Source organism: Micropterus salmoides, unplaced genomic scaffold, assembly GCF_014851395.1.
Source record: "Micropterus salmoides isolate LMB-PRFRI ecotype aquatic unplaced genomic scaffold, ASM1485139v1 Ms_hic_scaffold_4, whole genome shotgun sequence".
NCBI classification, from domain to species: Eukaryota; Metazoa; Chordata; class Actinopteri; order Centrarchiformes; family Centrarchidae; genus Micropterus; species Micropterus salmoides.
Window position 1 is genome coordinate 20,498,423 of NW_024043372.1, and position 17,059 is coordinate 20,515,481.

General features: G+C 36.8%; 1 protein-coding gene across 1 annotated transcript; it reads left to right on the top strand.

Annotated features, from left to right (window-relative positions):
- The first annotated feature begins 76 nt into the window (after window positions 1-76).
- srsf3a (serine and arginine rich splicing factor 3a) lies at window positions 77-17,050 on the top strand. Its single transcript, XM_038697536.1, has 7 exons — window positions 77-9,350; window positions 10,025-10,081; window positions 13,441-13,651; window positions 13,743-13,877; window positions 16,019-16,057; window positions 16,144-16,230; window positions 16,346-17,050. Exons 2-7 carry the CDS (start codon window positions 10,075-10,077, stop codon window positions 16,371-16,373), a joined length of 507 nt encoding a protein of 168 aa, XP_038553464.1. The 5' UTR covers window positions 77-9,350; window positions 10,025-10,074; the 3' UTR covers window positions 16,374-17,050.
- Window positions 17,051-17,059: the final 9 nt, after the last annotated feature.

Genomic DNA, 17,059 nt, shown 5'->3' on the forward strand with positions numbered 1-17,059 from the left:
TCCCTTCGCTCAGCTGACAACACGTTTCATCAACACTGCTGTGTAATAGCCGAGCCCTAGCCTGCACAGACGGGATGTGTAAAAGCACCGAAATAAAAGCACGCTGCACTGCCCGATTAGAGGCGCGGTGAGACGGATTACTGTTTGTTTATTTTTTTTTGTTTACCGGGGATTTATACAATTGCTGTAGCGTTTCTAGAACTTATTTGAAGGTAGGGATTTTCGACAAATGCGCATACATGTATGCTTGGAATTATTATTTTTTTGCCTAATGCCTGGTGCTTTATTGTGACGTTTACTGGGTGGAGATCATTTGTCATTTTCTCACAAACAACCTGTGTTTACGTTGCTTTGTTTACAGTGGTGAAACAAGTAGGATATTGAAATATTTTATGTAGGCTACAAGTAGCAGAACTATAATGAAAAAAATATCACAAGTGTAAGTTGTTGCTGTTTTTTTTATTACCAAATTAAATGTAAACAAACTTTATAGTAAAATACATTTAAGTAAAAAGTGAAATTACTCACCAAGAATGTCCTAGTCCAAGTGGAGTTAAGTGCAGGCTAATTATTTATTTTCATTTTGGAAAGTATAGCCTAATAACCTACATTAATGTTGCATGAGCTCTTGTTTTGCAAGTCAAATCTTAATCAAATCTTAAGGTGCAGCTGTTTAGCAGAAGTATGAGTAAATATAAAACATGAGTAAATATACTTGGTTACTACGTACCTGTGACTGCACCCTAACCAGTGTTGGGAAGCAACTTACATGTAATTTAGTTACATTCTTTTATTACAAAATGAATTTAACTGTAATCCATTACAGTTATGGGGGGAAATGTGTAATTAAATTACAGTTACTTATGAAAATGTTCATGATTACATTTAGGGTTACATCTGAATACTTTCTAATAATATTCATTTGCTTGTGCATAATGTCCATTCCAGCCACAGCCTTTTAGTAAAGTGTATTGCTATTCTGATGCTTCTGATTGGCTCTCATGTTTGAATTTGCAGTGCCACACATCTGCCAGTTAAATTGCCTCTCAAGCTCTCAGTTGAAAACAGTCATTAGAAATTTAGAAAAGTAATTAATAACTTACATTGCTTTGATAAAGTAATTGAAATAGTTACATTTTAAATAGGGTAACTTGTAATCGGTAACCTATTACATTTCCAGAGTAACCTTCCCAACACTCACCCTTACTTTGTTTCCCATCTTACCAGAAATTAAGTGCAAGTAAACACTAGCCTACTTATAATCGAGCATCCCCAGCAAACTGGTTAGTTTCGGGGAACGTTCTGGGAACATTGGCTGACCACCCTGGAATACTGGTTTTGCGTTTCTAAAGAAAGTTCTGCGAAGTATAGCTGGGGAACATTGTTATAACATCCCGCTGACCACAAGACTGTTATGGGAACGGTCTCCCAAAACAGGCACATTCCCGGAGGTTTCTAATCTCCTTGACCGTCTTTATCAAAGGGCTGGGGGTTAGGCCTACACATTCTGTGCAGAGTAAATAATGGTGCCAAATAGTAAGTTAGACATTTGGTGCAGGGATGTGAACACAAAACAAATATGTGTGCATTTTCATCCATCACAGTTAAAGAAAGGACATTTCAATTGTTAATTTTTCTTTTCATTTCCACACCATCTCTAATCAAAACACTTATTTCAACTATTAGAATTACTTTGTAAAAGGAATTTGAACATCTGAGGTAAAGCTAACGTGAGTCACTGTTCCTAAACCCAAGAGATTATATCAACTTTATTATTTAATATATCAGATACACATTATACATATCATGTTTTAAACACTATTTTAATCTAGTAACTCACGTTAGCTATTGTTCTAAGATCAATAAGGCAACATTAGCTGATGTTGATTAGCCTAGCTAACATTAACACTTGCTAGCTAGCTCTTAATGATGGGACTACAGAAGCAGACGTTTTAAAGATGCAACTTCAAGTATAAAGCTGATCAATGCCTAATAATGACCTATTGATTGATTTAATCCCACCATATCAAATGCCATAGTGTTCCATGGACCAGAAGCAGTAAGCTCACTCCACTGCAACTTTCTGTGATTTCACTCACTTTGTTTTTTAATCATAAATATTTCAGGCTATTTGGGAATTTGGGAAATTTGTAGCTAATTTGGGAAACGTAATGCAACATATTTTATGGGCTCTTGTTTTGCAAGTCAAATCTGAAAAGAAAAATTGTGAAGATATTTTGCAGCAACTTGCATTAACTTAAGTACGTTTCTGTCAGACCTGTTAGCCTACTATAGCCTTCAGGTTTTCCTAAATGACAAGTATGAGAGAACAAATGATAGACCCGATATTAAAATACCAGTAAGTATTAAAAGTAAAAGCACACACTGTAAATGTTAAGTAGGATAGCCCCTATAAAAGTGTTAAATGACAAGTTAAAGTAATAAACCTAGTCCATGTGTTGTTCTGTGTAATTGTTTATTGTTATGTTTAACGCTTTATGTTTTATGAGTTCTTGTTTTACAAGAAAATGGTACAGCTGTTTTGCAGTAAACCATACAATCAGTTAATCTTTGGTTGCTTCCTACCATCCTTCCCAGTACAGATAAATACTGAAAGTAAAAGTGCTTACTGTCAAAGTGTAAAATGATAAGGGAAAATAATAAACCTGGTCCACGAGTTGTTATATGTAATTATTTTTTTTGATGTTGGGAAGTAGTTAAATGCGTCATCATGAGCTTTTGATTTGCAAGTCAAATCTTAATCTGCGAAGAAAATTGTACAGCTATTTGCAGTAAAACATACATACACCGTCCTGTTACTATAGCCTAATTAGGTTTCCTATGTGGCCCCTAAATATTAAATACAAGTATTAGACCTAGCATTAAAATAAAAGTAATTATCCAAAGTAACAGTACTCACTATGAAGGATAGTAAGAATAGTGAGCCCTGTCAATGAGTCAGATGACGTTAGCAGTTATAATCCAGGTCCAGGTGTTGTAATTATATTATGTAATATTAGGAAGTATAACCCATCATATTTTATGATGCAAAGAAAACAGTACCGCTTTCATGGAAACACAAAAATGTAGTATAGCATTCAATAGTTGTATCTGAAGTGGCATGGAAATACGTAACTTAAATACAGCACCTTAGTAAATACGTTTGATTACTTCCTAACTAACATGTTCTCCCACATGACCACTTGTAAAAGTTTGCCTTTGACCTGTAGTAACAGCTTCCTAAAAAGACAACTCCCGTTTTATTGTTTATAGTAAATAAGTAATGTATGCCTTGTTTTTCAGAGAAATCTAAATAGAAAATCCCACTTCTGTTCACAGGACGATGACACATAAAATCATCTTAAAATATCTCTGTTAAAAATATACTTCTACAAGGATTTGGGGCATATTTTACAACTTACTATACTGTTTTTACCTTCTGATGCATTTCATTGTATCAGCTTAATCTGCTTATTTATCTGTTAAATACTGGAATGTTGTCAATGGACACCAGTGTAGCACATGCCAGTAAAGAATTTAAAAAGACAAAGGAGTGATAGGGAAAGAAATGAGAGGGTGTGGTCCAGAACAAAGTAGTTTAGAGATGTGGGAGTTTTTGTGTCAACAGTTTGGAAACACGTGCATAGGATTTGACAGATATTTGTTTTAAAGTGTTTTTTAACCTAATGCTGTGAAAATAAGGTATTTCAAATTGCTCACAGACCAATGTGAGGGCAGTTTTGACCTGTGTATGTGACCATAGGTTAGTTATGACTCCCAAAACTTTTCCTTGGACAGCCAGTAAGAAGACATGTAATGTCTCCTGTGGACCAACAAGGCAGACTCGCCAGCTGTATTTGAATTCCTGTCATTAAAAGATATGCAGTATTATTGAGTTATTATAGAGTTGAGAAGTTTAAAAATAAAAAATCCGGCTTAAACCGATGGAAGAAAAATACATGGGGGTGAGGAGGTGGGTGCAAGAGCAGTTGAAATTCCCATGAAAGTCATAAAATGTTTTTTATGCTTCTGTGGTCTGAGGGTACTGTTTTATTATTATGTCCATAGTATGTTTGCAATATAGCATGTTTTACGGCTGCTGCTTATATTTATGGTCATAATATTTTTGCATTAAAGTGTTTAAAATTGTTCAAATATGGCATCAGTTCTTGGTGTGAGTAAGTCTTTGACCATAAAGATTTTTTTTTATATATATATATTAAAGAAACTCCATTTCTTATTGCTTGTAGTGAGGTGACAGTTGAAACTTCATGGCAGGTCTCTGGTGGGTGAATCCTACTGTCAGAGGTGGTGAAGACATTGTCTGACCACGCTGCTGGCAGCTATTGAAGGGAACATGATGATCCTGTTAATTATAAAGGTGACATAACACAAGTGAATCTGACTCTGCAAACCCACAGGGATGTTGTCAACTGGCTGTAATCTTCTACACCATCAGTTATAGGAAGAAAACAGGTTTCACACACTCTTTATTGGAACATTTTATTTACATTAAAAGCCAAAAAGTACTACAGAAACAGAACGGCTGTGGCCTTGTGATCTGATGACACCACCAGCCCTCAAACACCCTACACTGCACCACCCACCTGAAGTTGTTAGCAATAAATACATGCTTATTTAAAAAAAATCATCAAGATAGTTGACTCCAGCTCAGGCAGAGATTTGTTTGTTTTCTCAACCCTTGTCTGAACTGCGGTGTCCTGGTAGTTTTGTTAGCAGATCCCCCCACCCCTCTGTCTTGTCTGCTTAAGTGGAGGTCAAAAATGAACTCAACTGACCTGAGCTGAACTGAAATGCATGAATAGATTTCTAAATTGACACAGTGCCTGACATGTTGTCTTCCTTCCTGAAATATCACGAACATCTTGTTTCAGTTCTGGTGAAAGCAGCAACCTGGTAGGAAACAGGAAAACTAGGTGGTCAAAGGTTAAATAAACAGTTTGTAGCTGTTTAATAGAAATATAATTAACATTTTTACATTGATTTGTCGCTCATATTTTGAGCTTTAGAGCCTATTATTACACTCAGTGATAAATACTAGCAATATATTCACTAAAAAGTCTTATAATCTTTGTTAATATAATCCAATACATTGGAGATGTTCTTGATAATTGGCAAATACATTTGCCAAACATTGTATGAAGTACCAAAATCTGATAGGCAGTTACGAGAATGCATCTGTCTGAATGAGTGTCTTAGTGTAACCAGAAGCACGCGGGTGAGTTCATTCAGGGATACAGGCTGCACAGTCATCAGGAAGTGAAACAGAACAGAATGTGCTGTACTAATCTGATTGAAAAACACTACCCTGAGCGGAGGCAAGAAAAAAAAAAGATGTTTCATTTACACAGCTAAAAGGAGAATACTATGGCAGCAGAGGGATATGTGCAAATACAACAAATGTAGCTCAACTCGCTCTCACACAAACATGCACACAGCGACTAAAATAAAGCTGAGCAACATAATGTTCTTTGTTTGTGTTCGAGGCACCCATGTTACGTACATGGGAGTAATCTCCTGAGTGATCCCTTTTATCCCTGAACTTTTGCCCCCTGAAGCAAGAGTTCTTTTCTGCTGCGTCTGCCAAGGACCCTAAATAAATGATCCCTTGCTGCCGTTGATGAATACAAACACAGTGGCACAGTGACAGGAGGAATCTTCAGCTTTTTATCCTTGACAAGGTTTAGTGCTGGTTTTTATCTCCTTATCTTATCTGTTAAGATAAAATCTGTTTACATATCATGAAAAAAATAATAGAAAAGTTTACTAAATGTATAAAGTTGTCAGTGGTGAAAGAAATATTCAGATTTTCAGTCTCAATAGAATAGTGTAAAAACACATTACAGGTAAAAGTCACATATTCAAAATGTCAAAGGGTAAGTACAGAAGTATTCCTGTATGAATTCAAAGTATTGAAAAATAATGTAGTTAAAGTAAAGTGAAAGTATTCATTATGCAAGCCCCTGTCAGTGTTACAGTACATTATTATACATTATTGTATTGGATCGTTAGTTGAGTTGGAACTAATGTCAAACTTTGAATATGCACTGTATATGCAATATATGTCCTTCTGAAAGTACTCAAATAAACTACAAGTGCCTTAAACTTGAAAAAATAAAAAAATAAAAAATACAGTATATACTGTAAATGTAAATATATTTGGAAAGGTAAATGGTGTGGCTGCGCAGGGGGTTTTTTGGACCTCCATTCATTTATAATTATAATTTGCAGTTATACTTAATTTTAGGTGATTTCCACCCTCACTATTGTGGGAGTTTGTTTGTTTAGTGGCCTCAGCACTGGATCACTCTCTTGCATGATGGATACACAGTGAGATCAAAAGAGCACAAGACTTCCAGATGTGCGGCTCCAGTTTGTAGTCTGGTCCCAAAAGAAACATTATTTAATTTTACCTGCATTTTTTGTTACAGATAAGAAGACAAAAAAAATCTGAGATCCCTCGGAAATCCCTCTTTAACAACTCAAAAAACATTCGTTTTATCATCTTGATACTTTTTCATGACTTTTCCTTCTTTTATCAGAAAATGACGCAGCATTTTATGTACCTGATAAACTGGCACCTGAGATAAAACATGACATGTTTCCTTATTTGGTGTTATAACAATGCTTTATGGTAATTTCCGTATTTTGTCACATTCATCCAATGTGTACACACATGTTTGTGGCCAAGGGAAGGGTTACGATTTCAATACTTCTCCATAATTGGTTTTAATGAGCTCAGAAGAAATAAAGAAATATCTGAAGAAATGCAATTGGTTGATTTTGAAGTTATTGTCATTATTTTTACACTTGCAGCAGTTTGTGGGAGCCCAAACAATGAGGAACTTGAAACTTGAAAGGGAAACAACTCTCTCCTTCATAGGGCACCTTTGCTAATGAGAGTTATTGTTCTTCACTAAATTATCTGGCATCAGTTACAGGGATGTCTAGTACATCGCCATTTCATCTCTCATGTCAGGCAATCATTAATCAAAGCTTGACTCAGCTGAGTAATTACTCAACTAATCTGACTGCTCACAATGACAGTCAGAGCCCAAACATCCAAACATAGTAGGGAGTGACATCGCTAAACAATTGATACAAACAGGACATGTAACCTTTTGGTTTACGAAAGAGGATGCTTCAAAACAAGCCCAACAAAAGGGGTTGGATTAAAGACAATATTTAGGGCCAGTGCATTAACATAACATGGTAAGTAACAGGTGAAACTCACTAAATTCACTATCAACTCCAGCTGTTTGCAGATTTCCGCTTCCAGTATGAAAACAGAGAAAGATCAAATATGCATATACCCTTGTTTTATGTTTCATTTTGCAATATGAGGAGTGAGCAGTTAGATTCAGGGTCAAAGAGGTACAAAGACTTCTGTTACGCATACCTCTTCCCCTCTGTTACTTCTTGAATGTGTCTCTATACAGGAAGTGTACATACAGTATCTAACCACCCACCTGAACACTTACACTCAAGGGGTCATTTGTGGGTGTTTTGTCCTGTTGAGCAATAACCCTCCTGCTCTGTTGATTTACTTATCTTCCCTGCACAGTAATCAGTAACGGCAGGCAGCAACAGTTAAAACTACATGAATTAAGTTTGTATTTCCCATCAACATGAAACATAATTACTAAATAAGAAAGAAAGAAGAAAAAACACAGTTCTGCGACGTAAGTCAAATAAATTTTTCAGACTTTACTCTTTTGGAGAGTTTTACCCTCTTCGGGCCATGAAAACCTATTTGAAGATCCAGTGTAAGAAGTTTATAGGGAGAATCTCTTTTTGGTGGAACTGCTAAGTACTCATAGACATCTGAAACATGTCAATAACTAGACACTCCATCACAACACACAGTCACAAACAGTGGTTGGGGACCACTTCTTTAAACTTTATCAATTTTTTGTATTTTATAAACTGATATTTGTTATATAAAATTCTAAGTAGCATCAAATGGAAATACTTGAGTAAAGTACAAGTACCTCAAAATTGTACTGAAGTACAGTACTTGAGTAAATGTATTTAGTTACATTCCATCACATACAGCTTTGGTGCTCTTTTTCAATAATAATTTTTCCTGATTGTTTTCTGCTTTGTCTGTGTTGCTGTGGAACAATTTGTTTTTCATTAGGACATAGCGTTAAAGTAAATATGGGCATGTTGCCATTTTGTGTTTTAAAACGTCTTGACATGGGAGAGCAGTGGGGGATGTTTAAGGGAGAGAAGCCACATGTCTTCACACAGTGTTAAATCAAGTATTTCACTAAACATCTGGAAAAAGATCACACCCAGGCCGAAGGACACAGGAACAGCCATTGAGGAAATCTTCACCCCTGAAGCACAGACAAGTTTTGAACTCAAAAGTCATCAATGAGAGGACAGAGAATTAGTCAAAGGCAGAGGATGGCATTTGTCAAGAAAGCAACATTTCTGTGTCCACGGTAATAAAATGTTGTAAAATTGGCCCCTTGCACTGATGCAAAGTGTGGTACTATATATCCATCTATCTATCTGTTTGCCTCTTTTCATACTGTTATTACTTCCACCACTGTTAAGTAGTCTACTTCTGATGCTGCTAATATTTAAGTAGGCCTATATTAAATGTGTACATACTTCAGATAAGGGTTGCACTATGCACTTTATAATGCTTTAGTCACAACATGCTGACTCTGCCTTACAGAACTACATCAGCTCTATCTATCTATCTATCTATCTATCTATCTATTATCTATCAACAGAGTGTTGATGTTGAGGGAAGAAAACGTGCCTGGAAAATGTAAGTGGCTCCCTTTGAGGGGGACAGAGATGGTGTTGGCTGAATGATTACTGTAGCCCATGCAGAATTAGAAACACTACAAAGTCCTACTCTCTGTGTACTGTAAAATAGCAGTACACACAATAGTGTAATAACTTCAACAGACTACAATGTAGTGGTGTGTTGATTTATGTAGGCTACATTGCAGGGATATTTAACAATTTGTTTCTTAGTATAATTTTTAAAATATGTTGTTGTTTAGAAATGAGTAAATATTTTACTTCAATGAATTTCTGGTTAAAATGATGTGTTTTAAACGGGAGAAAGTAAGGATGATACACTGTGTTTAGTGTATTGTGATTGTGACCGATAGTCCTCTCCGGTACAGCAGGTTGCGGTATGTGCATGTCACATTAGTTTGCCACACAAACACACAAAGAAGTAGAGAACCGACTAGTTCTTCCGCCGTGGTACCGGTGCTAATAACAAGTTAAGCTAGCAACGGAAACGGGCGGCGTGAAATCTGCTGCTAACATTTTTTTGTCGCACTACAGCTACAAAAACGGTGAGCTACATTTCTTTAACATATTTATCTACTAGATTCTCTCCACGTTTTGTATCACGTTGGTTATTATGCCGGAGGGCCCAGAAGTAAATATTCGTTTTAACCGTTTCATCGTGTTAAATGCTAAATGTGCTAGCTACCACATTCTGTTGAAGCTCATCGGTAATTTTTGCATAGCTGTATGAGGCGTTGGGAATCCTGCCAACACACACCTTTGGTACTTAAGTTAAGTTAGATACCCGTGATTGTGTTAATCAGCAAAATGTGTGTCTTACACTAAAAAAGAGCATGAATATAATGTCAAACGTTAACATTAACGTTACTTGCTTTTGCGCACAAGCCGACGAATCCTAATAATCTAACGTTACTTTTGTTTCCTAGCTAGCGGTAGCTTTGAACATTTAAGTAGAAAGGCATAACGTACAATTGAGTGACTTTATTGTGGTCATTACACAATTGGGCAACTCTTAGTAATGTTTAATCTTGTGACTTTAGCGGCACTTAGACCACTAACGTTTATAGTGAACATTAACAGCCCTCCGGTGGTTTGAGAAAGCTCCGCAGAGAATAATGTTAACTTACAGCTAACAGCTAAGTTACCTGTAACTTGTAGATGCAGAATTAGGTCAGGTATGTGGCTGTGACAGTTTCTGACCGTCTTTATTTCCTTTCAGGCACATCTGCTTTTGGGATACTCTACAAGAAGATATATAAACTTGGCGAAATGAGTGGTAAGCTTTGTTACGTTGTTACTTTACTGAATTCCTCATGTTACTTAACCCTCCAGGTCAAAACAGTACAGACTTTCCCCCAGGAAACCGTTTCGCCAAGGGAGTAAGCCACCCAGATCGACACATCTACTTTCATTATCTGTTTATTTGATGGATGACCATAAAATAAATGACTGGATTACCGATTGAATCCACAGTTTTTGAAGCAGTAGTATAATTACTGCAGGGCTTGCAGGAAGTGACTCACCTGAATTAATATTATATTAGTTGCATAGATACTAGGCGTGTAACAATTTTTTAAACAAACTTACAAATTACACATAATACATTTTATATTTAAGAATTAGCAGAATTAAATTACTGCTGCGAACTACTAACAAGTTCTCCACTAAATAAAATATTGTCAAAACAATGCCACATACAGTTAATAAAATATAATTTAAAAAATATAAATAGATTACAGTGAAGCATTCTTATTTTTTTATTCCATCTATGGGCATTATCAATCCCAGCTTGAAGGCCTGCCCAGATTTAAAAAAAGTCTGTTTAAATGCCGAAAGACGTTTGCACTGTGCTCGCTTTTGTTTTTTCCCCCTTGTTGCAGTGACGTTCTCCTTCGTGTGATACCATTAGTAAGTTAGCAAGTTTGACGTGTTGCCAGAAACCTACCCGACAAATGTCGGCACACTGCTTTCGTCTTATCGACTTGTCCGTTGTTGTATTTCACTGGAAACCTAAGTGTTCCCAAACAGAAGACCTTAACAATAAGGGAGGGTCTTAAAGCTCTGGCTTCTCTGCACTGGCCGTGATGTTTAACTCACTAGTTGGAGAGAGGCTGGGCTAAAGCGACTGCTTGTGTAGCGCTGAAGCGCCGCACAGCAGAGATTTGGTCCACCACTTAATATGTCCATGTGGAAACTCAGAATTTACGTATTTTCCACACACAAAACAAGCCTAATATATGACGCTAAAGATTGCAAGTCCTGTACCGAAATGGTCCAGTACGAATACATGTACCGTTACACCCCTAATAGATACTAATCTTCTAGAAATGTAGCAGCTATCTAAACAAATAATGCAAGAAATTCAAAATCACTATTCTGCAGGTGGTCATGAGAGACTTTAAAAATGGCTAAAAACTTTCTGTTGTTGCCTTTAAATCAGTTTGGTAACTTAGCAGCTTGCATTTACTGTCAAGGAGGACATCACTTGTTTGTATTGTCTGAATTTGGTTAATGTTAGTAGACTCCTTTTGGGTTTCAGTCCAACCCTTTATTTACACACATCCCAGTCCCCCACCCAGATAAAGAGTTCCCCTGAAACTGATGTTATAGTTTGCGCACTGGGCATGCCGATGATGGCTGATTCTGGGGCGTTGTCACCATGATCTGAGCCACTAAAACCTTACTACATTAAATGCATTGCCATGTCAGACGGGCTTTTTTTTAAAATCAGTTTTTCACACTGTGATAACATTTGGCAGCATCACTACTGTTGTCTTTGAAGAGTACTTTAGAGCACTAGTAGCTCATATTATAAAAAAAATAGTTTCCCATATTCTGAATAGGGATTGTATTATGAATTAAATCTGCCATGACAGTATTTATAAGTTGTTATTGTAATATAAATTTATATCATAAGGGATGTCACGTGAACTGATATTTTGGTACCAAGTCCATACTAAAATTCTGAAAACATGTCTGTACTTGTTTTGCTAGGTAATGAAGATCAAACATGTGAAATAGCCACTTATCAAATAGAAAAGAGGTGGAAACTGGAGTGAAGTTAGTTTCACAGCTGTTAACTTCAATACCTCGTGTCAGAGCCTCGATTTCTCACAATTGGAGAGCTAATTTAGGCAGACGTTTCATAGTTTTTATCACCTGAAAATCACCAAAGATGACGATGCAGTTTGCAGCGCTAAGAACTGAATGTCTGTCCAATGCACCTGACACTATTGGTGGAGTTGAGGACCATCTCAAAAGTGCAATACGATCCATTTCAATCATCAATAACTTTTTTTTGTTGTTGTTTTTCAATATGAAAATCTTAGACAGCTGCCAATATAGATAGTGATAACTTTTTTAAACATTTCACACCTGTGAGATTAAGAAAATTAAGTAATTAATTTGATAATTAAATATGCACAGTGCTAGTTTGCTCATTTTATGAATATATTGACATCAAAACACCTCATCTGTCCTGGACGGTTAGTTGTTTTTTTTGTTTTTAAAGCATGTATGTTGAAGTACATTAGATTTATGGTTTTGTTTTTCTTTTTACAGTTTGTTTTTTGTTGTTGTTTTTTTTATATCAAGGAATGTTACTGGTATCGGTATCGACTACTGAATTGCTGGTATCATGGCATCCCTAATCATATGAATATCAATTTCCTTTACAAGCGGTTTATAAAAATCGCTAGATAGCAATTTCTGTTGTTTAATACAGGCAAGCAATTTCCTCAAGTTGAATGAAAAACCATGTAATAGAACAGGAATGGCTTTGTACAGCCAGCAATAATAAAAGTATAGCTTCCTCTTCATAAACAGTATGGCTAAGTGTCTGACAGTTCAAGGCTGTCAAACTTCAGCTGGGGCGTCCACCGGTTAAAATGACAAATGTCAGATCAACTGTTGCTAATTAACATGAATTCAGTGAGCAACTTGATGGCGGGCCAAAATAAAACCTGTCTTGTTCAGGTGTTCTCTGCAAGCTGGTGTCAGTGCTCAGTCAAAGATCATTTTTGAGGGAAGAGCTTTACAACCATTTTTGTAGGTCCAACAGAGTGATGTGTCTTGTCTTTAGCAGATTGCGTCACATCAGTTTCAGGAGTCTCATTCTCTCAGTTAATATTTTATGTATAGCTGATCAATAATTTAAGCTTTTCAACTTAATAGTTTTGAACAAGGATCTCCAGTGTTTGGATTAAGTTGCTTGTGAATACGTTGTGGCAAATGTAGTAGTCTACAGCAATTTCAGTGTGTCAAACGCATAAGTGTTGAATCAGACTTTGAATTGGCAGATACTCATTGTTAAAGGACTCTGATCAGGATCATACATCGTGGTATCCATATTAAAAACTCCTTTCTCAACGTTCAAACCAAACTAAAGAAGACAAATTGGGCAAAACAAGCCAGTTCATTTGAACCATGTACTTCACACCAAAAAGGAAACAATTATAAGGAAGTACATTTTTGTTATTGAGATTATTGTGGTTTGGCATATCTTTACCTAATATATTGGGATACTTTAACTCTGTACATTCAGCCTACACGTCTTAAATGGGCAATGCAGAATAAGATATAATGATGCAACATTCATCATATCTCTCCATGTTTGTGTTGGTGTCTTTCTTTCAGACCCTGCGCTTAATCGAGACTGTCCCCTTGACTGCAAGGTTTACGTTGGAAATCTAGGAAACAATGGAAACAAGACAGAGTTAGAAAGAGCTTTTGGGTACTATGGTCCTTTAAGAAGTGTTTGGGTTGCGAGGAATCCCCCAGGCTTTGCTTTTGTAGAGTTTGAAGACCCCAGAGATGCAGCGGATGCTGTGAGAGAACTGGATGGAAGGTAAATCTTTCAAAACATTTTTTTAGTGGTGGTTCTTTTTGTGTCCCCCCCCCCCCCCCCCACCCCCACTCATGTGATGACTTCTGCTTAGAACCATGTGTGGCTGTCGTGTGCGTGTCGAGTTATCCACTGGAGAAAAACGCTCTAGGAGCCGTGGCCCTCCTCCATCCTGGAATAGACGCCCTCGCGAAGATGTTAGGCGACGTAGTCCTCCAGGCAGACGCAGGTATGGATTGCCCACTTGACAATTAATTTTACTGTTTTATTTACAGTCTTATTTGCAGTGTTTAAAAGCACAAAGGAGATTTACAGACCCCACACACTAAGCATTAGTGTTTTTACTCCTTAAAAATATGAGTTAGTTTGGCAAAGACATTTAAATCTAACAGCCTCCCACACTGCAAAAAATATCTCATCTTTAGATCTCAGACCTATTAAAGCTTTGTCAACCTTTTTAATAGTAGGAAATAAAGTTTCTGATTGGTCATCGCTATGACCTAAATTTAATTGTTGGCAGTCTTGGTGCTCACATGCACACTTAGAAAATGAATTTATCAATAGATAATCTTGCATCTGGCTGCTTCAGGATTTGATATATTGAGGTCACTCCCTCTCCTTAAGTGTTTTAAAAATATAATCCTACATTAACTGGAGTGATATTTTTTTAAACTTTGTTTCAAGGGATTTTCATCTGTGCCAATTTTGCTTTGTCCAAAGTCATCTTATGTCAGTATGTGACTATTTATGAACTCTTATAGCGGTATGTCTGTAAAAGGTCAAAGCTCTCAAAAAGTGATATTTGCTTTTTGGGGACCTCTTAAGAGACACAGTTAGCACTCCATTATCCATCAAACATTTTTATAGGTACTTTCTAGAATTACTTTCTGCAGGTGTAAATTTTGTTTTCTTTCTGAGTTCAGTTGCCATATATTAATAAAACTGAACCCCGTTGCAGAGTCACCACCACGCTTCTCACCATCTGAGTCAGTCAACTAGTCCTCTTACAGCATCATGTGACTGCTGACCAGCGAGCCCCAATCAGCTTGGCTGGTGTTGTCACATGACCCAGGCGCACCGCCAGTCGTCAGGTTCCACCAACCTTTTGGTTCCTGAGCATGCGGTTCCCAGCATCCTCCTCTTCTTCCTCCAACCTTAACCCAATCGACAGCGGCCCACTTCACATTATCAACCAATCAGCGTCTTTACTTTTTCTATTCTCCACACAACTACTGTATCAACGGGAACAGCCCTTGGCTTACATCCCTTCCCATCCTCCCCCCCCCAAAAGGCAGGGAAAATCTACAACTACCCCTTCCAACCAGCCACCAGGCAACTTCATATCTCCAACATTTGCATCATGTGGCAAATCCTCTCTGCAATTCGACCTCCCTCACCATCAGTCTGGCTTCCTTGCGTCATTTCTATCTTGTCCAAATCCCCCAAAATAGTAAGTTTCTTTTATCCTGCTCTTTGTAGTTTTTATGCTTAATCTAGCTTTCAAAGCTGCTTGACAGTTTTCCCTCAGCATTTATGTAAGTTAGAGCAATTTCAGTGCAGAGCTGCAAAAATCTAAAGATCAAAAGTTGTGGTCAAGGAACTTTGCTGTCAGTCTGATGTTCGCAGAGCATTTGCGCTGCCAAGTGCATTTTCATGACTCGACATTAAGCCATCTTGAGGGAGATTCATTGGAATAAAATGTACTTTGTTTTTGTAGTTTTAATACTATCCTCCTTTTCCATGAACGTTTTTCTAATTTAAAAATTACATTTAAAATGTCAGTTTTATCAAGGTAATTTTGCAGCCATCTTGGAGCCAACACATGTAGGTTTCTAATGGTTTCAATGCTACAGTCACAGCACCATTCAGGGGTTCACTTTCTTTTTTAACCAAAAGTGAGAACAGTCACTGTCTCAGTTTCTGATCATGTCCACTGTATGGAGCAATTTACATTTATCTTGGACTTTGTATAGGTCATTTTGCACAAGCTCTTTGCCTCCAGTGTTTGAAAACAATTTTAAAGCAGCACCGCAGTAGACAAATGACCTAAGAAAGTTCTGCCACCTCTTAATTTGTTAAGTTGTAATATGTTTTTCTAGGCAAGCCTTAATGTCGAGCCCTGATTTAGCACTATATTCTAAAAATCAGGCTCCACGATTGGTGCTCATTGGACAAAGTTTCCTTTTAATGGGTTGATCTTGATGCAGTTCATGGATGCAGATGATCCTTCTATTAACAGACAAGGATCTACTACACATGTCTCTTTAAGGATCAAGAATACAAAAGGTTTCATTAGTGATAGGAAGGGCTAAATTCTATTTACTAATTTTCTTTTTTTTTTTCTTTTTTTTAACTTCACCTACATTACAGATCACCGAAGAGGAGGAGCCTCAGCCGCAGTCGTAGCAGGTGAACTTAAAACAACTATTTTTATTTAAACTGTGCGTTTGCCAATAATGAATGACAAAATTAATTTTGTTTGTTTTGTTCACCAGGTCTGTATCAAGAGACAGACGCAGATATCGGTCTCTCTCCAGAGAAAAGACCCGAAAGCGCTCAAGATCCATCTCACAGTCAAGGAGGTAAGTTGGAAGTATTACTGATTATTATTTAAGACTTAAGTCTTATCACTAAAATATAAAAAAATTTTCAATATCAGTCATTTTGCACTTATTCACTAGTTTGTTTATTTTACAGTCGTTCCCAGTCTACCGAGAGGAAATGAAGACGATGGTAATCTGCCGGATCCTGCTATGGTTGTGAAAATACAAATTTTTATAGTCATGTTCTTTTTAGATTTTGTTTGCCAGCTCAAGGCAGTGTCCGGTTGGCCAAATTACATATGTGTAATAGCAGTCTGTTGATTAACAACAAAGTACTGAAGTGTTTTTCGCCTTTTGTCTGTTCTGATGGCTAGATTTACCCATTTTTACAGAAAAACATTTTTTGCCTTTGAACTTACTCTATGGAGCATACATTGAATTCTGCTGTCTTACCCTGCATGTTTTGAAATGGAATACTGGATTTAGTTTTACATTACCATCCTGTGTGGGTTTTTTTTTTTGTTTGTTTTTTGTAAACCATTGAATTAAAGTTCATATGTTTTTATTTGCTTTTTTATTCATGGTTGACTCTTAAATTACTGGCAATGTGTACCCTGAGCTGCATCACAAATTATATTACACCAGTGACAGAAAGCAGACTGACAACAAATGTTGCAAATACTGGTCATTCACAGTATCATTGAAGCCTAAAACATCATCTGTAATTCTGTGTTTTACCTATGTCAGTTTTGCAAAAGAAGGCATTTACTCTATTCAACTTTGCTTGATTCTCTGAGCTCTGGCAATTTGTGCTGATGCAGTTAAACAACTTGTTCAATAAATGTTTTTCTTAAGGTGATATGTCCTC

Bases quoted from the DNA above. Each gene is read 5' to 3' on its own strand.
- srsf3a (XM_038697536.1), top strand. The intron at 13,878-16,018 runs GTATGGATTGCC...CCTACATTACAG, and splicing joins AGTCCTCCAGGCAGACGCAG to ATCACCGAAGAGGAGGAGCC. The intron at 16,231-16,345 runs GTAAGTTGGAAG...TTTATTTTACAG, and splicing joins TCCATCTCACAGTCAAGGAG to TCGTTCCCAGTCTACCGAGA.